This window comes from Scomber japonicus, chromosome 1, assembly GCF_027409825.1.
Source record: "Scomber japonicus isolate fScoJap1 chromosome 1, fScoJap1.pri, whole genome shotgun sequence".
Lineage (NCBI taxonomy): Eukaryota > Metazoa > Chordata > Actinopteri > Scombriformes > Scombridae > Scomber > Scomber japonicus.
In genome coordinates this window covers 37,554,254-37,577,476 of record NC_070578.1, presented here as the reverse complement: position 1 = coordinate 37,577,476, position 23,223 = coordinate 37,554,254, and the positions used below count along the sequence as shown (strand labels likewise).

The following is a 23,223-nucleotide window of genomic DNA, read 5'->3' as shown; positions in this document are numbered from 1 at the left end:
GTGTGTGTGTGTGTGTGTGTGTGTGTGTGTGTGTGTGTGTAGTAATGTGTGTGTGTTTCTACAGATTTTGGGCCTGTTGAAAGTTAATGCTGCCACCAATCAATCAAACAATTAAAAGAGTTTTTTACACAGGAAACAGGAAACAGGAAGTCAGACTCAGGAATCAGATGGTCAGGAAAATAAAAGTATAGCACCACAGAGAAAAGAATACATGATCCTAAAAAGCTAGTAACGTACATCTCAGACAAACGTGTGATTTCTTTTTTTTTATATATCCCCCTCCCCCTTTAAAAAAAAACCTCTCATATTGATGATGGATAGTTAACTTATAAAAAAAATATCCCGATTAGTTAAATTAACCCTTAAACAGGCAGGAGTGGAAAATTAGATTTATAAAATCCTTACTAGTTATATCATTTGCACTTAAAGTAAGGAAGGAAAGAAGGAAGGAAGGAAGGAAGGAAAGGAGGGAAGAAGGAAGGAAAGGAAGGAGGGAGGAAGAAAGGAAGGAAAGGGAGGAAAGGAGGGAAGAAGGAAGGAAGGAAGGAAAGGAGGGAAGAAGGAAGGAAAGGAGGGAGGAAGAAGGAATAAAAGGAGGGAGGAAGGGAGAAGGAAGGAAAGGAGGGAGGGAGGGAGGGAGGAGGAAGGAAAGGAAGGAAAGGGAGGAAGAAGGAATAAAAGGAGGGAGGAAGGGAGAAGGAAGGAAAGGAGGGAGGGAGGGAGAGAGGGAGGGAGGAGGAAGGAAGAAAGAAGGAAAGGAAGGATAGATGAAGGAAGGAAGAAAGGACAGAAGGAGGGAACATTTACCCTAACAGCTGAACTTAGATCTGAGGAAGGAAGGAAGGAAGGAAGGAAGGAAGGAAGGACAGATGAAGGAAGGAAGTAAGTAAGGAAAGGAAAGAAGAAACAGTCAAAACAGACGACAGGAAGGTTAAAGAGTCTGTATCTCCTGGTGCACGATGCCTGTTTAAGGGTTAATATCTAGGAGAGGAGGAAGAGGAGGAGGAGGAGGAGGAGGAGGAGGGGCGGAGGTGAGATGTGTGAGCCAGTCTTTCTGTACATTACTTTTTTTTAGAATTACAGAGTTAAAAAAAAAAAAAAAAAAAAAAAAAAGATTAAAATTAGGTAGATTTTTTAACTTATGGATTTTTTTTTTTTTAAATAAAGTTTGATTTTGAACCTCATGGGACTCGTTTTAAAAAGCCATGTCATCATTATACAGCAGCTCCCAAATGAAACACTGGTCCATTACTTCAACTTTCAACTCCCACTAGAAAACTATCGTGTGCTTTTATTTTATTTCATTTCATTTCATTTCAGGGGATTTCTGCAAGTTTCATGAACACATTTTTTTTTTATTTACAGCACTCTGAACGACCTGCAGGCAGCTGATTCACCTCTAGGAAGAGAGGAGAGGGGAGGAGGAGGGGGTAAGGGGGGGGGAGGAGGAGGGGGCAAAAATAAATTGTGCAACTCTTTCTATATATATATATATATATACAGTCAAGCCCGAAATTATTCATACCCCCTTTTGGACATGCCACTTTTTGTTCAAATTGTTAAATAAAAGCTGACTGAAATATTTTTTTTACCACAATGATGTCATCTTTTTATCTCCTTGGAGACGCCTGTGTCACTTCCGGTCAAAAAACAACTTGCTGGTTGAATAAAAGTAACTTTAACTCTTTATAGGACACTCATTGAAAGGAAGGGAGGAAGGAAGGGAGGAAGGAAGGAAGGGGAGGAAGGAGGGAGGAAGGAAAGGAAGGAAGGACAGAGGAAAGAAGGAAGGAAGGAAGGTAGGGGGGAGGAAGGGAAGAAAGAAAGAAGGAAGGAAGGAAGAAGAAAGGGGGATGGAGGAAGGAAAGTAGGAAGGGAGGAGAGAAGGAGGGAGGGAGGAAGAACAGATGGAAGTAAGGAAAGAAAGAAGGAAGGAAGGAAGAAGAAAGGGGGATGGAGGAAGGAAAGAAGGAGAAGGAGGAGAGAAGGAGGGAGGGAGGAAGAACAGATGGAAGTAAGGAAAGGAAGGACGGAGGAAGGAAAGAAGGAAGGGAGGAGAGAAGGAGGGAGGAAGGAAAGACAGATGGAAGGAAGGAAAGGAAGGAAGGAAGGACAGAGGGAATAAGGAACGAGGGAGGGAGAAAGGAAAAGAGGAAGGGAAGAAAGAAGGCAGGGAGGATGGAAAAGAAGGAAGGAAGGAAGGAAGGAAAGAAGGAAGGAAGGAAGGAAGGAAGGAAGGATATTTTGGGATATTTACAGAAGTTACCAAATATGATTATTTGCCCAATAAAGGGTTAAGTCAAAATTTGTCAGGGGTATGAATAATTTCGGGCTCTGACTGTATATATATTTTTATATATATATATGTGTATGTGTGTGTGATGCTCTGTTAGAGACACATGATTAACTTACATAGTAAATAATGTGGATAACAGATTAATTACTAGAGTTCAAGTGGTTCAGGAAACTAACTTGGATAATGACAACATGGCACTTGAAACCAAAATGAACTGACTGACTGATCTTATTATTATTATTATTATTAATATAATTATAATAATGCCTCTGGACCATCTGCACCCATACTGTACATTCAGTATGTTTCGCCACACGAAAAAATTACAAACCATGAGACACAAAAAAAGAAAAAAAAAAAGAAAAAAAAAAAGAAAAATTCAATAAAAACCTGCCTATAAGACAGAGGGGATAGACACCATACTGTACACTTTCTACAATATCCATATGTCCATTATGAATATAACAAGTGCATTCACTTAAAGGAATAGTTGAACTTAAAACAAATTCTCGTTTTTCCACTTTAGGATCCGGCCAGATTCTTAAAATTTCTCAGCAATTTTTTCATGTTTTTTCTTTTTAAATTACTGTACTTCTTTTACATCAACACAACAGTTGATTAGCGAGTCATCTTTATTTACAAGGAAAAAGAAGAAGTGGGAGTTGATGAGCTCCACAGCTTATGCATTGAGCCTCAGAGACTGATCCTCTCGCCTCCGGGAGCTGGAGGAGATGTCGATGTCTATGGAGTCTTTACCCACAATGAGTCTGAGGCGCTTAGCCGGAGGAAGTGGAATGAAATCGTCTTCAAACTCATTGTCGAAGTAGTCATCGTCGTCATCATCCTCCTCTTCCTCGTCATTGTCCTCGTCAGACGAAGGATCGGCCATAACCTTTTGGGTCCGATGTCCGCCGTTCCTGGCCTCCAGACTCTGGCCCATGTCCCCGTTATAGGACATCTGGTCCGCTTTAGTCTGGGATATTCTCCTTGCATCGTCCTCCCTCTTCAGCTGGATCTTCAGCTTGGTGGAGTTACTGTGGACCACGGGCGGAAAGCCGTTATTCAGTTTGGCTATGTACGAGCTGCCTTTGTCCTTATCGTGGTCCTTGCTGAACTTGATGCTAATCTTGCTGGAAGAGGCCGAGTTGACCGTAGAGGCAGAAAGGTTGGAGGAGCCAATGGCGTCGCTGGGGTCATTGGTCTTGCTACTGCTGCTGTCCCTCCGCCGGCGGAGCGTCAGTTTGGGGATGCCCGTGTTGTTCTCCAGGATCAGCTGAGCGTCGTAGCGCGTGATCCGGCGCTTCTTCTTCCCCTTGTCCTGTGACCGGCAGCTACTCTTACCCTTGTCCCTGCGGAGGGACTTGCTGCCGTTCGCGACCCCGTTATAGTCCCTGTGCCGGTCGGAGAAGCTCAACAGCATGTTACCACAGTCTGAGAAGTTATTCGTGTGGCCAGCGGCCACCGGCATGAACGGCTCACCGTATGAGTCCTCGCACTTAATTGTCCGCTCAGTCCTGAGCCGTGTCAGCCGTTTCCGTCTGGGACACGAGCTTCTTCTGGAGTAGCCGGCGTCTAATGCCGGCTGCTCCAGGCCCATCCCGTGGCGGAGATACTCCTCCATGTCGGCAGGCTCCGTTTTGATGACCACTCCGCCAGGGACCGGGCTCAAGCCGTCCATAGCGCTGGGCTCCAGCTTAACGCCAGCTGCCGTTTCCTGGGCTTTAACCAGGGTCCTTGTGGACCTGCGAGTTCTGTACGTTGAAGCCTGACCGCCATCGCTGCTCTGCACAGCCGGTAGATTTCCGTTTTCCTTGGCAGCGTGACGCGTCAGGCAGCCCCGCTGGCCTAGTGTCTGCTGCACCAGCTCCTGTCCATCTTTCTCCTTCTTGACGGTGACACCTTTACACAGCGACACCTTTGAGTCCCTGAGACCCAGCTGGCAAGTCTCACCTTTGGCCAACGCCTTGGGCTCCGCACCCCGCCTGCGACTCCGCAACTGGACTTTACTTAGTGAAGGCTTGGATTGGGATTTTAGTCTCTTTGGTACCCTGTTATTGTTTACACGACCTTGTTTTGAACATGAGGTAGTAAGGGCTCTCGACAAAGTCTGTCTGGTTTGAGTCCTGTTTTTATACTTCAGGCCAGATGATGATGATGTTCTTTTTCTGGCAGCTGAAGGAGAAAAGATCAAATATTGCATATTATTATTTATATTTATATTTATTTATCACAATTTCAGACAAACTGGACTCATGTAGAAGGTGTTATTTCCAAAATGAATGTATATTTATGTACATGTTGAATATGATTACAGCTCTAATACATGTAATTAATTAATACAGATGTGGAGCGCTGCCTTTAATGACACATGGGAATGTTCTTCTCTGTTCCTGTGTTTTGAGCTTAGTGTCTAACACCGATACCGTCGCCATAGCAACAGCGTGAAGACACAGACGAGAGTTTTAGGGGACTCTTACATTGATGTGTTTTTGGCATTTCCTGAGAGTCTACGTCGGTGTGGGAGCCTACAGAGTGACTATCTGAGCTCCTGTTTCCTTCCCCTAACTTCTTCAGCCTGTTCAGACGCTTGTCCGTCTCCCGTAAACCATACTTGCTGTTGATCACCGGCACTTCCACTGGCAGTCCAGCTTTGGATTTGAAAGCACCAGTACCTCGTCTGCACACGAAAAAACACGACGAAACAGTTTAAACCTTGACGAAATTCTGATTAAAAGAATTCAGATTTAAGATTTCTACTATCTTAAATTATGATATATTCTCAGGGAATGGCACCAAAGAGGGTTACCTACCGCTCGCATGTATAGCATTCACAAAATTCATTGTTTTCCCCAAAAAATCCATCTCCATAGTAACATGAGATTTCCTCTCCCGGTTCAATGTCCCTCAAAACCTTCACGCAGGCCGTGTCCCGCCCCGTCGACACAAACTGAACAAAAAAAAAAATCAAATAAATAAAAATGTGTTAATGTTCTGAGATTCAACATTCAGTAATAACTCATCATTAATTCTTGCTTTCAAAATAAAAGCCTAAAAAAATAAAATTACCTTGCAGTTTGGTCGACAATCTGAGGAAAAAAAAAAAAAGAGGGGATGAAATAAAGAATAAAATTATTTTTTTATTGGACGAGTGAAGATGAAAACTGTTTCAACATGTGATTACAGATCTAATGAAAGCCAATCACTATTGATCAGGACTAATACCATGATTGATGAACGCAGCCGGCCCCAGCCACAGCTGCGCACAGTTCTTGCGGGTTGAATACATGACGCTGAAGTCGTTCTCCCCGTGTCGCAGCAACATGTTCTCCTCGCTCTCCGACAGCTCAGCGATGCACCCGACTAAGTACTCGATCTTGTCGTTCCTTTTCCTGGAAAACACACAAAAGCACCAAAGTGTGTTATAGTTAAAATAATACAACTTCACATCGTGTTGAAGTGCTTTGGGGACACAACTAATGATTATTTCTATTAGATGTTTGGTCCGTTAAAATCTCAACAACTGGTGGAAAATGCTGATCACCGTTTTCCGAACAGTCCACAACCCCAAAAATGTTCAGTTTACTAACATCAGACTTCAAGAAACCAAATATCTGTAGTAACTTGATTTATGGTCTAACATTATTTAACACTTAATCCACTTCCACCACAGTTCTAGTATAATGTGAAGAGGATTACAACTATAGATACCAGAGCCCGACCCATGTATTGGTCAGCTGATATTGGCCCATCACATATATATATATATATATTGGTATCGATGTATGTATGGTCCGATATGTGCTAATATTTTTATATATAAGTTATATAAAGCAGCATTTAATGTATATTTGACCATTTTTAATTCAAGTTAAATATATATGTACATGTTTTTTTTGTCATTTAGTTACAGTTATATTATAATTATAATTATTAAATTCCCAGTGAAGTTTATTGTTTCAGTGCACTGATGTCATTTTATACAACAAAGTTTATTGTCAAACTATAAAATATCACAACCTTCATTACATATCTTTGTCTGCTTGATAATGAAATTTAAAGGATCACTGCAAATGTATGTATGTATGTATTCTTTATATACACACACTTATCCAGTGATATATTGATATTGGATTTTTTTTACTTCTTAATATCAGTATTGGTATTGTCCCCTAATATCCAGTATTGGTCAGACTCTAGTAAATGTTTGCTAGTTTTGTATTTTTTAGGTGCAAGAATGTAAGAACATATCATTTAAATTTGCCTTAATGGATTGTGCTAGTTTTTAACCGTGTGTGTGTTCATGTACAACTTAACATATACAGGCCGTGTTTAATGTGTACAGTGAGATAAGGGCTAATAATGTGTGTGAATACAGCATTATGTTGTAAACCACTGACTTCACATTCATCATCTTTCAGTATTTTCACCGTCTCCATTGAGAAAAGTAGATTTAACTCAGAGGAACTTGAGTCAAAACTAAGAAACTCTGCAGATTAAGCAGAATAGGAACCTGGAACTTTAAAAAAAGCCACTCTAATGATTCATCGATTATCAAAATAGTTGCTGATTAATTATTAGTTGGCAGTAGGCATGGGCCGGTATGAGATTCTGGAGGTATGATAACCATAAGCAAAAATATCACGGTTTCACAGTATGGCGGTATTGTGATTACAGCTCTAAAATTTTCCTAAAAGGAAGAAAAATAAAGAGACATGTTCATTTAACCTGAAACTGTAATGACAGTGTGAGGGGTCGTGATACTCTACGCTGCAGCTGCAACACCTGAGGGATTTCTGACCAGCACTTCCTGTCTTTGACCAGACTAAAAACATCTCATACCTCAGAGTTAGGAACGGTATGACAGAACATTTGGCGGTTTGGGTTATCGTGACTTTTTCTTATTGTGGTATACCTTGAACACGGTTATCATCCCATGCCTAGTTGGCAGCTAATCTCAACTGTCATTGAGGACATAACAGAGAAGCACAAACACAGTTACACATCCATATAACTATATATACACTATTGACTGCAGGTGTTATCTGTACTAACTGATGGCAGTCTGTCCTCACCATTCCTTCGTTGCCACAATTTTAGCTCCGTTTTGCTCCGACGAATAACGATTACAAGGAAGAATCTCAAAGCCGCTGTCAGTGGCAAACATTCGCAGATACACGAATACCTGCGTAAAACATAAAGTTAGTCATCTGGTCATTAAATTCACTGCTGGAAAAAAAAAAAACAAACAGAGCAGATCTTATGTGTTGTGTTTTTTTTTTTTTTACATGCTGCTTGAAGAGCTTTTCTTGAGATTTCGTCTTGTGGACGAAGAGATTTCGGGAAGAGTCCCCCGACGTTAGAGCTCTGAAAGCTTTCTCCAAGTTGTCGTGTTTCTTGAAGCGCTCAATGATCTCCTTCAGCTCCTCTTGCCTTCCCTTGATTGGTCGAAATCTGCGGAGGCACATTAATAAAACACACAAAAACTTAAATTAAAAAAAAGAAAAGGGAGAAGACTCATCAGTGCACGTCAGTAATAATACTTTCCGCTGACCTGGTGTTCATTTTGTGAGTTTGAAAGCCCAGGTATGGGTCCAGGATGAGGCTCGTGGTCAGATCATCGTTCTCACACAGCTCCTTGGCAGTCATTCCTGAGGAGGGCACATAGCGCCTCTCTGCCTCCAGGCTGGCTGCATTAAACCCTGGAAAACAAACACAGACACATGTTAGTGTATGCAACTACTCATACTTTGCAGTTCTGGCAGCATACATGCTTCGTATTTAACTTTTAGGGTTGTTTTTGTATGTATCATTTTATCTATTTATCCATCTTTTTCTAACTATGTATGAGCGTCAACATATCTAACTCACTGCGGCTACATCTTCGGTTTCTGGGGTGGGCTTTGTTGTGCCGTAGTGACGTCCGCTGTGAATGCTGGGAGCGAGTCTGGCTCTGGCTCACAGGATGCTCGCTGGTCAACTTGTTTCCGTGTCGCCTGCCATTTAATACCATGTTCTTGGATTCGCCCAGCCACTTCATGCCCACAAGCCCCCTGGTCCAGTTGCATTTAGTCTCCGAGATGAAGAAACACTCTTGAGTGGGGAAGACTGGGGTCTAGTGTTTGAAATCTGTAGGCAGAGCAGAAACAAGCACATTAGGAAACAGGCAGGTGGAGATGTCAGCTGCTTAGAAACCATGAAGACAATAAGACACGACTTTCCAGAGAACACTAAATTCAACTATTCTCACTATTAAGAACTTTCCCAATTCTTCACATAGTTTACACTTTAACACTTAAATGCATCTTTCACCCAGTCACACGTGTACTAAAGTGAACTGTGACCACTACAGGTGATTCATCTCTGCCAAACGACGCGGCTGAGGTTTTAAAGTCTACCCAAACTGAGGTGCTGACCAATCACAGCTCATCCAGTAAGTACTCTGCGGATGGAAAACCATTAAAGCCAATTACAGGCAACTAGTGACGTTCACAATGTGACCAGCTTCAAGTCACTTTACCCAGTAATGACTGCTGCTGCTGCTGGTGCTGCTGCTGCTTACACCACTGGTTCCCCCCACTAGGGGTCACCAAAGCTACTCACAGGGGTCATGAGACTTTCTTGGTTTTAATTGGGGTAACTTTTTTCTTCTTCTTTTTTTTTTTTTTTTAAATATAAAGTGCATCTCAGTATTTCATTAATTCAAGCAGTCAAAACAAAATAAAGGGCTATATTCACAGAGCCTTCAACCTGCTAAACAGCTTCATCCTGAATTAAATAATAATTATACACACTGAAACACTCAAACAGCTAATAGAAGAAGAGCCAAGCATCAGGGGGAACATTTTGTCAGAAAGGAGCCGGTTAAGTATGTATAACACTTAAAAAAAGACAAATAAACGCATAAAAAGTTACTAAGAATATAAGGAAAACTAAACCCTGATGCACTGAAATATTCACAGGCAATAATCAGCTCAAAATTTATCCAAACTTCCTGCAATCAGTGAATTCATTATTTGGGTAATTTGTGAAGAAGAAGAAGAAGAAGAAGAAGAAGAAGAAGAAATATCCATACAATAGGTCACTTCGTCTGTTTACTAAATGGCACAAGGCCTCTCACCAGGAACCTCAATTTAGTGCACAAGCCCAAAAATTATGTATCCAAAAAACCAAGTTAGGGTTCCTCAACACTTCTGATTACAGTAATGATCCTAGCCTCATTTAAAAAAGATAAATATTTAAACTTTACAAACAAAATGTCAGAATGAGTTTAAGTGATGCTGAGAATAAAACCACCAAAGCTAGCACCAAAGTATCACTTCACAGGTTAATCTGAGGATGATTTGGAGGCGATAGGGCAACAGACCTTCCACTCATTTGGCCATATTTATTTTTAATGACTGTATTTTATCTCTTCAAGCTTCTAAAAAAAAGTTACGGGTCCTCTTTTGTTAAACTGGTAGACGACATGTGATAGGAGGGTCACAGGCAGACTGTTTAATTTAAAGCAGGGGTGTTTAACTCATTTTAGTTTAAGGGCCAACATACGGCCCATGATCTCAAGTGTGCCGGACCAGTAAAACCATTGAGTAACAAACCTACAAATGGAAACGCTTTGGTAGCCGAGGGTTACCACACATGCCACGTAAAGGCAGCGTCCCTGGTTCGATTTCAGCAAGGGACCATTACTGCATCCCCCTCTCTGTTTCTTGTCTCCCTCTCTGCCATCTACCGTCAACTAAAGGCAAAACATGCACAAAAATAAATCTTTAAAAAAACAAAACAACCAACTTATAAATAATAAATAACATATTATAACTCTACTGATAAAAATGTGTCCAAGCCCACTGAGGAAAAATGTGTCCTTGAAATCTGAATCACTTTGAAAGTCGGTTATCTCAAGTTAGAAACATCAGAAGCCTTCACACTGTAAAGTCATCCAGTGGGTCCAATCCGGCCGCACATACGGTCCGCTGGCCATATGTTTGACACCCCTGTTTTAAAAGGTCACAAGCTAAAAAGGTTGGGAGCCATTAGTTTACACCTTGGTGGTCTGAAGAAACACATCACAGCAGTGTTTGGGGAAACGAGTTTAAAAAGCTCCTGTAGCGCCATTTAGTGGTAACCCCTAATAATACACTGGCTTACTGTCAAGTGTGCTATCACCCATACATATAAAAACTTTGTGAATTTAAACTCCATATAACCGCATCATGATCACACTCAGGAGTGCACAACACCATACACGATGATTAATGTGTAACATGCAAGTATGAGAGTTTCCAAATGTGTTGTAAAAAGGAGCGTCATTGTATTTTAAAAGCTTTGTTTTATCAGCTCAGAAGTTAACGTTGATTACAGTAATAACTCTGGTCTCATTTAAAAAGGGTTAATATTTCAACTTTACAAACAGATAGTCAGAGTGAGTTTAAGTGATGCTGGAAGTAACACCACCAAAGCGTTGCGTCGCAGGTTAATCTAAGGAGACTGGGGATGATTTGACAGGACAACAGGAACAAACTAAACATATTTCTGACAAACAAAATGTTTGTTTTCTCAAACTTTCCACTAATTATTGCATTTTATTTCCTAAAGCCTCTTTAACAGGGGTGTCAAACATATGACCCCCAGAGGGGTCCAATCAGACCCACTCGGATAACTTTGCAAAGGATGAAGATTGCAGAAAAGTAATTCCAGTTTTTGTGCCGCTTCAGTAGTTTTTTTTTTTTTTTTTAAACCCACCATGACCAAATTTACAATTATCTGAAAAAAACAATGAATACATGTTGTAGTAATATTGTTATATGCTGAACATCATCAACAGCTTCTGTGCAAAATAATCTGAAAAACTAAACAAACAAAAAACTGAACTAATATAGTTGGAAGTTATTGCATTCCAACAACTCATTTTACTTAAGACATGTCAGGTTGTTACAGTTTATAACATGTGACAGGGGGGGTCCCAGGTACACCTAACTTTGTTGTAAAGTGTCACAAGCAAAAGAAGGTTGGGAGCCACTAGTTCACACCATGGTGGTCTGAAGAAACACATCACAGCAGTGTTTGGGGAAACAAGTTTAAAATGCTCCTGTAGCGCCGTTTAGTGGTAACCCCTAATAATACACTGGCTTACTGTCAAGTGCGCTATCACCCATACATATAAAACACTGCTTTGTTAATTTAAACTCCATATAAACGCGTCACGATCACACTTATGAATGCACAACACCACACACACAATGTTTAAATGCGTGTATGCTATGTGTATATGAGTTTAGTGGTAACCCCTAATAATACACTGGCTTTCTGTCAAGTGCGCTATCACCCATACATATAAAAAACACACCGCTTTCTGAATTTAAGCTCCATATAACCGCATCATGAGTGCACAACACCACACACACAATGTGTAAATGCGTGTATGATATGTGCATGTGAGTGCTTGTGCAGAAAAGAAGGGAACATCATCGGATTTTGTAATCGATGCATAAAAAAGGAGGCTAACATTAGCTTCACTAAAACACAACACAGGGATCAGGAGAGAGGCACTGAGGGAACCCGGAAGGCCACACACACACACAGTCGAGGCCGAAATCTGTCTCATAGTTATCAATTTAGCTTTTTTTGGTGCTATTGTTTCCTACTCCTCCCTCATTCTCTCTCCGAGTCCCAGTTAAACCAGCCGCCCTCCTCCTCCAACCACAGCCGACACACAGATGCTCGGCCCCGGCTAGTAGCTTGCAGCAAAACGCCGGCGTTACGCTTTAAACGGTGACCGTGTTATCTGGTGACTCTCTCACAATATAATACATTAAAGACAAGTGAATGAGTCTTCTGAACACAATTTAACTTACATGAATGGATATATATTAAACAGATGGATGTGTATTTCATAAAGCTTAAACTATAATTACATGCTTTTTAGGATAAAGTTACCAATTAACAGGGTCACCACTTATAACGTAACACCGGCACCAAGCTGCAGCGAGCAAGTTAATGTCGGTCGGCTAAGTTACACAAAGCACCCCCTCCTAAAAAAACAACAACCAGCCTTTAAACATAACATACACATAAAACACATTATTATCAGCAGCAGCACGGTGAAACATGTGAATAATGATGATTGACTACAATAATACACCAAAAAAATATAGACAAACTCCCTCGACCCCTTTCCTTTTTTTCTCCTTCTCCTCCATTAACATTAAAAGCATGCAACAAAAAACCCTTTCCACAATAGTAGACAGCAGATATCTCTTCGGTATAATAGCACAAGTCGATATTATATTAGTATTAGTGCATTTAAACCAGTGTTATTTCTCTTGTTTGTGTGTGTGCCGCAAACTTAACTTCAACAAAAACTGGCTGCTAACGTAAAGCTAGCGGCAGAGAAAAACACATAAAACACACATAACAGCTACCTATCTTCACTTTAAATATATCTAATGTTAAGTTATATATAAAAGGTAAATAATCGACGATGATAGCTGCACACATGTCCTCTCCACTGCTAGTAAAGACAAGGCAAGAAAAGCTACTGTCCAACAAAAAGCCCTCTTCCACAATAGCAGATAGCAGATGTTAGTCAACACACATCTCTTTGTTATAATAGCACAAGTCAATATTAGTATTAGTGGATTTAAACCAATGTTATTGTGCAGAAAAAGCAAACTTAACTTAACAAAAACTGGCAGCTAACGTCAAGCTAGCGGGAGATTGGGAAGCACAGCAACCCAGTCGGCAAAGAAAATACATATAAAATAAACTCATAGCAGCTACCCATCTTCACTTTAAATATATATAATGTTAAGGTTACATATAAGGTAAACAGTCGACGATTATAGCAGCACACATGTCCCCTCCAAGGCAAGGAATTCTAGCGTTACCTGTAGCAACCGTGGCTAACCAGAAGCTAGCGTTACCTGTAGCAACCGTAGCTAAGCATTTAAAAAAGAAGAAGCTAGCGTTACCTGTAGCAACCGTAGCTAAGCATTTAAGCTCGGTAGAGGTGTATATATGTCTAAATGTGTCGTTTAATAAGCAGATTAAACAAAGGAAAGTGTGTAGATCGTTGTAGGCAGAGCGGATAGTGGTCGGTGTGTATCGGCTGCTAAGCTTCTTGTTATGTAGCATGTTGCTAACACAGCTAGCAGGTTTAAATAGCATTGGGCTTTTAAACGCGTTGGATTCGTTTAAAAATGTCGACAACAGTAAATATAATAAAACATATATGAAAATACTCACTGGGTGGTTCAAGAAAAAACAGCCACTCCCTTTGAAAAGTAATCCAATTTTTTTTTTTTTTTTTTTGGCACGACAACCTCTTAAACGAAAAATATATCACAGGAAACACTTTTCTTTTTTTCTTTTTTTTTTCTCAGTCAGAAATTAACATGAAAATTCAAGATGGCGGCCAAGCACAGGGGAGAGAGATGGGGAGGAGAAAGCCGCAGCACGACGGCACGGCGGCCCCATCCAAGAGAAAGTAGATCCTGGTACATACGCAGCCGTTACTGACTATTGGTGCATTTAAAAAAACGAGTAGCAACAACTTGAGGATAACTGGACGTCTAAGTCGATTTTTCGTTACCGCCCCCTAATAAAATCACAACTTGTTCGATAAAGAGTTGGCAAGGTTGTAATAATTGTCGGATGTACACATAAAAAAGTAGTGCTGCGTAAACAAACCTCTTCACGCTTCCTAAAGAATCCAACGGTCGGTTCTGACGTGCTGAGATAAGAACAACAGAGCACAAGTTTTAACTTTTAAACTATACATATTTTTATTTTTATGACTTTCATTACTTTACTACACGACTGTTTTAATGGCCATCCCATCAATGTCTCAGTGGTGGAAAGTAATAATCAATTTAAAACCCCCATCCTACCAATATATTTAACATATATAAGTTATTTATTGAGTTAATTGTGTCTTAATTTAAAATATCATACAATATCAGGGGGGATTGGGGCACTCTCAGTCATTTTGAAGGCTTTATGGAAAGATTGTACTTGGGATAAAAGCTGCAATTTATATCACGTATGATAATGGGGTGGAAAAAATATTACCAACACCATTCAATATAATGCACCCAATACACTGTCATTACCCAATATGACCTCAATAATAAACATAATGCAGAATTATTTCCTTCTTGACAATGTTAACAAAAACTGAAAATGTAGAATCTATTGCAGGGCTGTTGTATTGGATTGGATTAGATTGTACAGGTGCACCTAAAGAAGAGGCCAATGAGTGTATACTTTAATACAAATTGCAGCATTTATCACAAATACAGGCTTTCCATAAATCCTTCAAAATGATTGACAGAGTGTGATATTTTATATTAGGACCCATAAGAATTAACTCAATAAATAACTATCTTGTATGTTAAACATGTTGCTTGGATGAAGGTTTAAATTTATATGCTTAGTTACTTTCCACCACTGAGACCCAAATGTAAATAATTATATCTATTAAAACTGCCTACGGGGAATTGGGTGCTTTTTACACATTGATTGACATCAGTCATGAAAAATTGAAATGATATAATAAAGTACCTGTGAGACATGGCAAAAACTCTGGGGTCTGCAGGTATCCCACTTGGTAGGATTGAGGTTAAGTATGATTTTGTACTTTCTGCTTTACTTGAGTGTTTCCATTTGTATTTCTCTACCACCATTTGTCATCATTAATTGTTCCACAACACTAATTTATCCTCTGACATTAATACAACGAGCGGAATTTAATTAAATGACAGACTCACAGTTTTTCAGGTCTGTATTTAAACATCAGTCAGGAGCCCAAATGAACATTAAAGCTGTTTTTTCTTGCTGTAATCATTCTTCCTGTTCATACTGACCATTAGAAGATCCTTCATAATGCTCTTACAATGGAAGTGATGGAGGACTAAATCCATAGTCCTCCTTCTGTGTAAAAAAATGTATTTAAAAGTTGATCTGAAGTTAATATGAAGCTTCAACTGTCTAAATGTGTCAAATCAAGTAGATATCTTTCAATTTTACAGTGTTTTTAGTGCCAAGATCCCTCTTTTTGTTACTACAGTATACTTCCACCACAGCTCAACAGGAAACACTAAGAGGGAATCTGATGCTAAAAACACTGGAAATGTGTCGGATATCACTTGATATGACTAACTCACACTGATGAAGCTCAATAGAAGCTACTTTTAAATGACTGTGTGGAAACACTGTGGATTTAGTCCTCCATCACTTTACATTGAAAGCACATTTGAAGGAGATCTTTTAATAGTCAGTATGAACAGGAGGAATGATTACAGAGAGGAAAAAACTCTTTCACTGCTCATATGGAAACCTGACTGCTGGTTTAAGACACTTGAAAGAATGTGAACTTGCCCTTTATCAAGACACCAGTATGTTTAGTTTATGAACACCACAATCAATTAGAAGATGTTACTGGTAGACTTTGTATTTGTCACCTGCTTATAGTGCAACATTTACAAGGCTCATGACATCATGTAATAATAAACATGTACAGTAATCTCATTGCAAGATAGTTTCATTATAAGTTAACATGATTAAACTTTAACCTAATCTAATTTTTTGAATGTAATGTACATGTGTGCTGAGCATTGCACTGACAAGAGATAATGAGGAAGCTAATAACTTTCTCCTGTGCACCTGACCTTGTCCTTGACCTTTGGAGTGTGTAAGGATTGTAAAACCACACAAGGCTAATTTGTGATATTGGTCTATATAGACAAAATAAAACTGACATTGTTTCTTCCATTTGTCCTGATAACATTTCCTTGGTCAAATTGATCCTTGTCCATGTTGGTGGTTTAATTAAATGTGTCTTTGTGTCTTTTTCTGTCTTTTACGACATATTGACCCTCGTGTTGTCCTTGAGTCAAGGAAAGAAGGGAGGAAGGGAGGGAGGAAGAAGGAAGGAAGGAGAAAGGGAAGGAGGGAAGTAAAGGAGGGAGGAAAGAAAGAGAGGGAAGAAGGAAGGAAGGAGGAAGTAAAGGAGGGAGGAAGGAAAGGAGAGAGGAAAGAAAGTGAGAAGGAGGGAAGGAAAGGAGGGAGGAAAGAAGGAAGGGAGGAAAGGAGAGAGGAAGGAAAAGAGGAAGGAAGGAGGGAAGGAAGAAGGAAGGGAGGAAGGAAGGAGGAAGGGAAGGAGGGAAGTAAAGGAGGGAGGAAGGAAAGGAGGGAGGAAGGAGGGAGGGAGGAAGGAAGGAAGGAAGGAAAGGAGAGAGGAAGGAAAAGAGGAAGGAAGAAGGAAGGGAGGAAGGAAGGAGGGAGGGAAGTAAAGGAGGGAGGAAAGAAAGGAGAGAGGAAAGAAAGTGAGAAGGAGGGAAGGAAAGGAGGGAGGGAGGAAGGAAAGGAGGAAGGAAGGAGGGAAGGAAGAAGGAAGGGAGGAAGGAAGGAGGAAGGGAAGGAGGGAAGTAAAGGAGGGAGGGAGGAAAGGAAGAGAGAAGGAGGGTTAAGTTAAATAGTCTGATTAAACATTCAATTTTAACAGTTTTAGAATAACGTGGGATAAGAAAAAAAACTACCTAATAATAAATATTTATAGGGCATGATTCATTATTCATATGTATAATTTTTAAATACATGTTATCAATTAATGTCAAAACTCCAAAACCAAGAATGAACTTTTAACCTTAACCAAACAAAAGCTGACAACTCGTTTTCTTTTAAAAGTCTGTCTGCAGGCTTTTCAGTGTTTCTCCTTTCAAAGTAAAATACCGTGAACAGACTCCAGACAGATTTTTTTGGCTGTTGCACAAAAGACGTGAAAGCAACAATAGATTTATCCTTCACAGTCTGTGACCTTCAGTTTGACACATTTTTAGCAGCCTTTTTTTTATGTCTTTGTCGCTGAGATATTTTTGGGGGCATTTATCAGACACAATAGTCGAGACAGATGAAAGGAGCAGTAAAAGTTCCCCCGGCTGGATTCAAACTCAAGACATTGTAGTTCATAGTCAGCATAAGTCACCAGCGTGTAGCAACATTATTAGTCTGACAGTTTATTCTCTAACAGTGATTCCTGAAGTTTCATCTTTTAACCCTCTTGTCGTCCTCCCGGGTCAAATTGACCCCGTCCATTTTGACTGTTCCTTCTTTCCTCCCTTCCTTCCTCCCTTCCTTCCTTCCTCCCATCCTTCCTCCCTTCCTTCTGTTCTTCTTTCCTTCTCTTCTTCTTTCCTTCCTTTCTTCTGTCCTTCTTTCCTCCCTCCCTCTTTCCCTCCTTCCTTCCTTCCTTCCTTCTTTCCTTCCCTCCTTCCTTCCTTCTTTTCTCCCTCCCACCTACCTTCCGTCCTTCCTTCCTTCCTTCCTTCCCACCCTCTCTCCTTCCTTCTTTTCTCCCTCCCACCTACCTTCCGTCCTTCCTTCCTTCCCACCCTCTCTCCTTCCTTCTTTCCACCCTCCCTCCTACCTTCCTTCCTTCCCTCCTTCCTTCCTTCCTTCCTTCCTTCCTCCTTTCCTTCCTTCTTCTCCCTTCCTTCCTTCCTTCCCACCCTCTCTCCTTCCTTCTTTCCACCCTCCCTCCTACCTTCCTTCCTTCCCTCCTTCCTTCCTTCCTTCCTTCCTTCCTCCTTTCCTTCCTTCTTCTCCCTTCCTTCCTTCCTTCTTTCTTCTTCTTCCTAACTTCCTTCCTTGCTTTTTGCTCTACAAATAATGATCAATCCACTATGGTCATCAACAGATAAATTGTCAATCAGTTTACCTTCAAATACCTTTGAACATGGAAACAGATGTCTGCTTTACCATTAATTAAGAAGGGGACTACATATAAGTCAAAAACATTTAACCCTCGTGTCGTCCTCCCGGGTCAAATTGACCCCGTCCGTTTTGACTGTTCTTTCTTTCCTCCCTCCCTTCCTTCTCTCTTTCCTTCCTCCTTTCCTTCCTTCCCTCCTTCTCGCTTTCTTTCCTCCCTCCCTCCTTCCTTTCCTTCCTTCCTTCCTTCCTTTCATCTTTCCTCCCTCCTTCCTTCTTCCTTCCCTCCTTCCTTCCTCCTTTCCTTTCTCCCTCCCTCCTTCCTCCCTCCTTTCCTTCCTTCCTCCTTCCTCCCTCCCTTCTCTCCTTCCTTGAATCAAGGACAACAGGAGGGTTAAAGTATTTATTTGCAGTTCTTGAAAGTATTGCTTGACCTCTTACCATTTGTATAGATTTGTAAAAATCAATAGATACATACAGACTGCCTGCAAAACAGTATTTGAGTGAAAAAATAACTATTAAAAACAACATCAACAGTTAACAGATTATTTGTATGTGTGAGTGGATGACAGAGAGAGAGCAAGACGTAGATTGAGACTTAGCGTGTCAATAAACTACATTACTTATATTTAAATTTTGCTCATCTCTCGTTCAAAGCAGCAAAGTGATCAATAACCATCTCTCATTGAAATCAGGCTTCTTCCTGAATAGCTCCCTCTCCATGGAAAGCATAGCCAGTGCATTCAGTCACTCCTGGCTGTTGGATTGAGCAGGAACGTCTTGATTCTTCAACGTTGAGAAACACCTCTCAGCTTCAGCCATCGTCATGGGAGTGGTTACGAGGATGTTCAACAGAGCCACAGTCTCAGAAAAGGTCTCCTGGAGGTTGTAACTTAGTAGAACCTGGTACAGCGCCAGGGCACCACAGCAGCACTTTGAATTAGGGATTCTCGTAGATGAGAGATAGTTCTGTCTTGAGCTTTGCCTTGTTCAACATGGCTTCTGCCCTCACAGTGATGTTTAGAGCCTTGACAGGAAATGTATGGCAGTGCTGCTCAAACATCTCTGCCTGTAGTAGTGTGGCACTCACCAGGTGGTCGGTGAAGAAACACCTTTCTTTGGTGTGAGCCAGGATTGTGTTGCAGACCTCTGCTGCTGTTGAGATGAGTCCTTGAGGGCAAGCAGAACAATGGTAGAACAAGAAAATGCTCATTTCAAAACACTAATATAGCTTTACTTCATGCATGCACTTCATTATGACAAGGTTCTGTATTGAGGAGGATTGAACAACATTATTTTTTATCTTAACTTATGGCCTGCACACTGCTTGTGAAGCTCTGGAGGGCACGTTTGATGAAGATTGCATCAGAGGCATTCTTGAGGCATGATTTGATGAAATAGCTGCAGAAAAAACAGGAAGTCATCGTCCTGCAGCATCCTCAGGAAGCCAAATGCCTCCCTCAACATGGTGCTGTCAAATCAACCCGATGTCCTGATGGATTCAAAACCCTGCATCAGGTCATCTAGGTTCTCGTACACTGTGTTTATGATTCATTCTGCTGTTGAAGGTCCATCTTGTGGATGAAGCTCTTGGCAGCCTTTGTGCAACAATATGGTCAACTTTGCTGGTGCGTTTGGATGACCTGGTAAAAAAACTGGCAATACCGCCCAGATCAGAAAAGGAACCTCTCACTGCTATGATCTGAGAAGAAGCTTTCTGCATAATCGAATTCAGTTGGTGTGCATATCAATGCACATAATGGGCATTTCTGAAATGCTCACGCACCTTTTGCTGCAAGCCAGCCCGCTCTTCCCATCATCACACTGGCTGCTTTCTGTCACTGTTGGAAAAAAGACTGTTCAGTGTGTCCAGAAGTATACTGGTAATTGAATCAGACGTTGCATCCATAACAGGGAGAAATTCAAAGAAACTCTCCTGCACTGCATGGTTAATGTCGATGTATCGCACCACAAGCACCAGCTGCGTCTCATCTGGTTGAATGGCTACGAATTTAGCAGACTTAACCTACTCTATAATAAGTCCCCAGATGACCGCTAGGATGCACTCCAGAAACTCAATCTCTTTGACTCGCCCTTGAAAACTGTGGCAGTTTTTCCGTGTTCCTCAAATATCTCATCTAACAATGCCTCCAAGTTGACCAGGCCACGAAAAACGCCAGGGTTGTTGGAGCCCTCACTTTCGTCTCCGCCTCTTAAGTCTAACTCAAACACTCCACAAAACTTCACACAGTCAATCAGACGGGCTCGAATGTGTCTCTGCTGAACTGCTAGCCTGTAACTCTCATCCAACTGAGTAGTAATGTTCACCCAGCAGCATGCCAGAGATCTACTCCTTGTAAAGTCAAAATTAAACTTCCAGAAATCCAATTTTCTGGGACCTTAGGGTGAAGTGGTGGGAGAGCAGAAGGGAAGGAGTCATTTATGAGTCTCCATTGTGGAAATGACTAACAAACACAAATACACACACAGAGGCACATGTAACACTCCCACCCATCGACACAAATTTAATCTCCTAGTCTCTCTGACAATATCTTTCAGTTTGTCTGTGGCTGATTTCATTTTTGCCCCCATTAAGCGACTAGCTCAGGTAGACCCTGGAGTTTTAAACCTGTGGTCCAACAATAGGCAGAACTTGTGGAAAGGCCAGTGTCAATGAACCATTTGAACCATTGCCTGCTCATGCTTATGATGTTCCTGTGTGGTAGCACACCACGTACTGTCCTGTGCCAAACTCTGAGATAAGGTTAGCTGTGTTTGTGGAGGTCTTGATGCAGTGCAGCTGTCTGACTGTGAGCTAACATTAGCTGTCTCCTCTCTCAACTCCTGGAACTTTTCTTGTGCTTCGAAGGTGGATGGAAAATGTTATTTTTGTGACCTGTTATCTGTCTGTAGTTTGCATCTTCTATATATATTATATATATTTTTAGGTGTTTACAGTCACACTTTCCTTTTCCCTTGTGTGTCCAAAGTGTGTCCAAACTTTAGACATGTGCTGTATATAATAATTTTTTAAAAGAAATTAGTAACACAATATTGACTCATCGAGCATATTATATAAAAAAAATAAAATCTTGGCCCATTGATAATTTTTTTTTTTGGGGGGGGGGTTTCATTATATCCAGCGACCTGTTGACATGTCAGGTTCAACACAATGTAAGAGTTAAACAGCAGCAGTGATTGTTCCCACAGCGCAGAGCGAAACTCGAGCATCCTGGAGCGCTGCCCAGAAAACAGCTACAGAAGCTGGAACCTGGGTGGGCGTAAAAATTCACCTCATAGCCTCTTCTACAATGTTTGTTTTTAAAAAATCCTTTATTTAGCCGGGAAGGGTCCCATTGAGATACGAGATCTCTTCTTTCAGGGGAGTCCTGGTCAAGACGGCAGCAGAAGCAGTGTCACATATTAAATTTAAAAAAACTACTTCACATGATAAAACATATAAAAGCTACTCAAGGGAAAGAGTAAAAAGAAGAGAAGCATACAGGCCATATATCTATAACACAGTTCATCTCAAGTCAATGTTATATAAAACAGCAACATATTTCCTTAGGGCAGTTTGTAAATGACCTTTTAAAGAGGGCAGTGCTTCTATGGTAATGGTATTTTGCAGCTCATTGGATGCCCAGGGTGCATGAAAAGGAGAAAACAGTCTTACCAAGCTCTGAGTGCACCCCGGGAACACTTTAAAGGAATCTGATTAGTAGATCTGCTGCTATAGTTGCAGTATAAGAGGCTGGAGATGTGATGAAGTAGTTTACCTAACAACGCCTTGACAATAAATAGCAACATGTATATTTTTATCCTCCGGTGTAAAGAGGACTATCCTTAAGATTTATATAAAATGAAATAAGCCATTCTTTTAAATTCAGGATGAAGATGCATGCATGTAAATCACATCCCTACTTAAAAAAAAAACTGGATTCTGCAAAAAAATACCATTATCCCAAAACTAACAGTGAGTTAATTTCTGACTTCCACACCCTGTCTGTGGCTCTCAGCTCCGAGCCCACTGGACTGAGGACGTAAATCTTTTAAAAATGCCTCATGAATATGTTAATGTGAATGTGTGTGTGCTGTTTTAACTGAACTTTTAGATGCACAATATGAAATACAGAGGCTCAACTCGCTGTGATATTGTGGTAATTGACTCTAAATGAGGTGCAGAGTCTGACAGATGTACCTTTATTGTTTACGCTGAGCTAAATATTATTTATGCTTTAATAAATTGTCTCTGTTTCTCTGTGTGGGCTGCATTACTGCTGTTGCTGCTGCATGTGTGAGGAAGCCAGCTGCCATGGAAACCACCTAAATACCTTTTCACCCGAAAAACCCACCCCGACCTTCTCCACTCTGTTTGTGGGGAAGGTGTAAGCTGAGCTGGAGGGCTGCCCAGTCTCGTTTTTTTTAAATATTCATTTGTGCATTAACACTTCAGTGTGATTTTTACTTATATAGCCCAAATATCAGACATCACAAATATCCCTAATGGGGCTTTACAACATCCTCTGTCTTCATATTCTCAATTTGGATAAGGAAAAACTCACTCCAAAAACCATTTAAACAGGGGCAGATCGAGGAGTTGACAAAATCCGGGGCTCATGGTGCTTTCCAGTTGTACTCGGAAGTGGTTCACATGCACATAACTTAATTTTAATGAATTGTATGTGTGAGGGACTTTCTCTCCTTTTCCACATGTTTTCCCGGTGTTGCCCCTCCTTCTTGTCTCTTGTTTGTCTGTGTCTGCTTCTTTGTGTCTTTGCAGCTGGGTGTGGTCTGTGATTCACTGCCTCACCTAATTACACACCTACTGCAATACAGTCATCAAGCCATCTACTCTGCTGCTGCTGCATATAATGAATCAACATTAAAAGTTTATTCATTTATCACAAATGAAATTACAATAAAAAAGTGTAAAAATATTGTGAGGATAAGGTGGTAACGTGAGCATCCCTCCTGCAGTATAGTAGAACTAAGGTATTGTATAATTGAACACACTGCCAGATTAATATTTTCAATTATTTTTATTGAAGGGCTTGGGCATGCACTGCATTTATAGCTTATTTTGACCGCTCACCCATGGTATACATGGAGGTAAACTAGCAATGTAAATACTGAATCTGTCAAAAACAAAAAGGAGTACCAAGAAAGTTACATTGAGTTTGTCTTCATAGAAGCAATGGACAAAATTAGAGCCGAAAGCA

At 40.7% G+C, this 23,223-nt stretch overlaps 1 protein-coding gene across 2 annotated transcripts; it reads right to left on the bottom strand.

Moving 5' to 3' along the window:
• Window positions 1-2,832: 2,832 nt before the first annotated feature.
• On the bottom strand, window positions 2,833-13,764 carry kmt5b (lysine methyltransferase 5B). 2 transcript variants are annotated; one of them, XM_053343939.1, is made up of 10 exons: window positions 13,538-13,764; window positions 8,165-8,422; window positions 7,848-7,995; window positions 7,582-7,747; window positions 7,369-7,478; window positions 5,519-5,685; window positions 5,363-5,382; window positions 5,107-5,243; window positions 4,774-4,973; window positions 2,833-4,468 (listed from the first exon to the last, which is right to left on the bottom strand). In XM_053343939.1, exons 2-10 carry the CDS (start codon window positions 8,331-8,333, stop codon window positions 2,976-2,978), a joined length of 2,610 nt encoding a protein of 869 aa, XP_053199914.1. In that variant the 5' UTR covers window positions 8,334-8,422; window positions 13,538-13,764; the 3' UTR covers window positions 2,833-2,975. The 2 variants fall into 2 exon arrangements, with proteins under 2 accessions (XP_053199914.1, XP_053199930.1); XM_053343955.1 differs by lacking the exon at window positions 13,538-13,764 and adding an exon at window positions 13,264-13,400.
• Window positions 13,765-23,223: the final 9,459 nt, after the last annotated feature.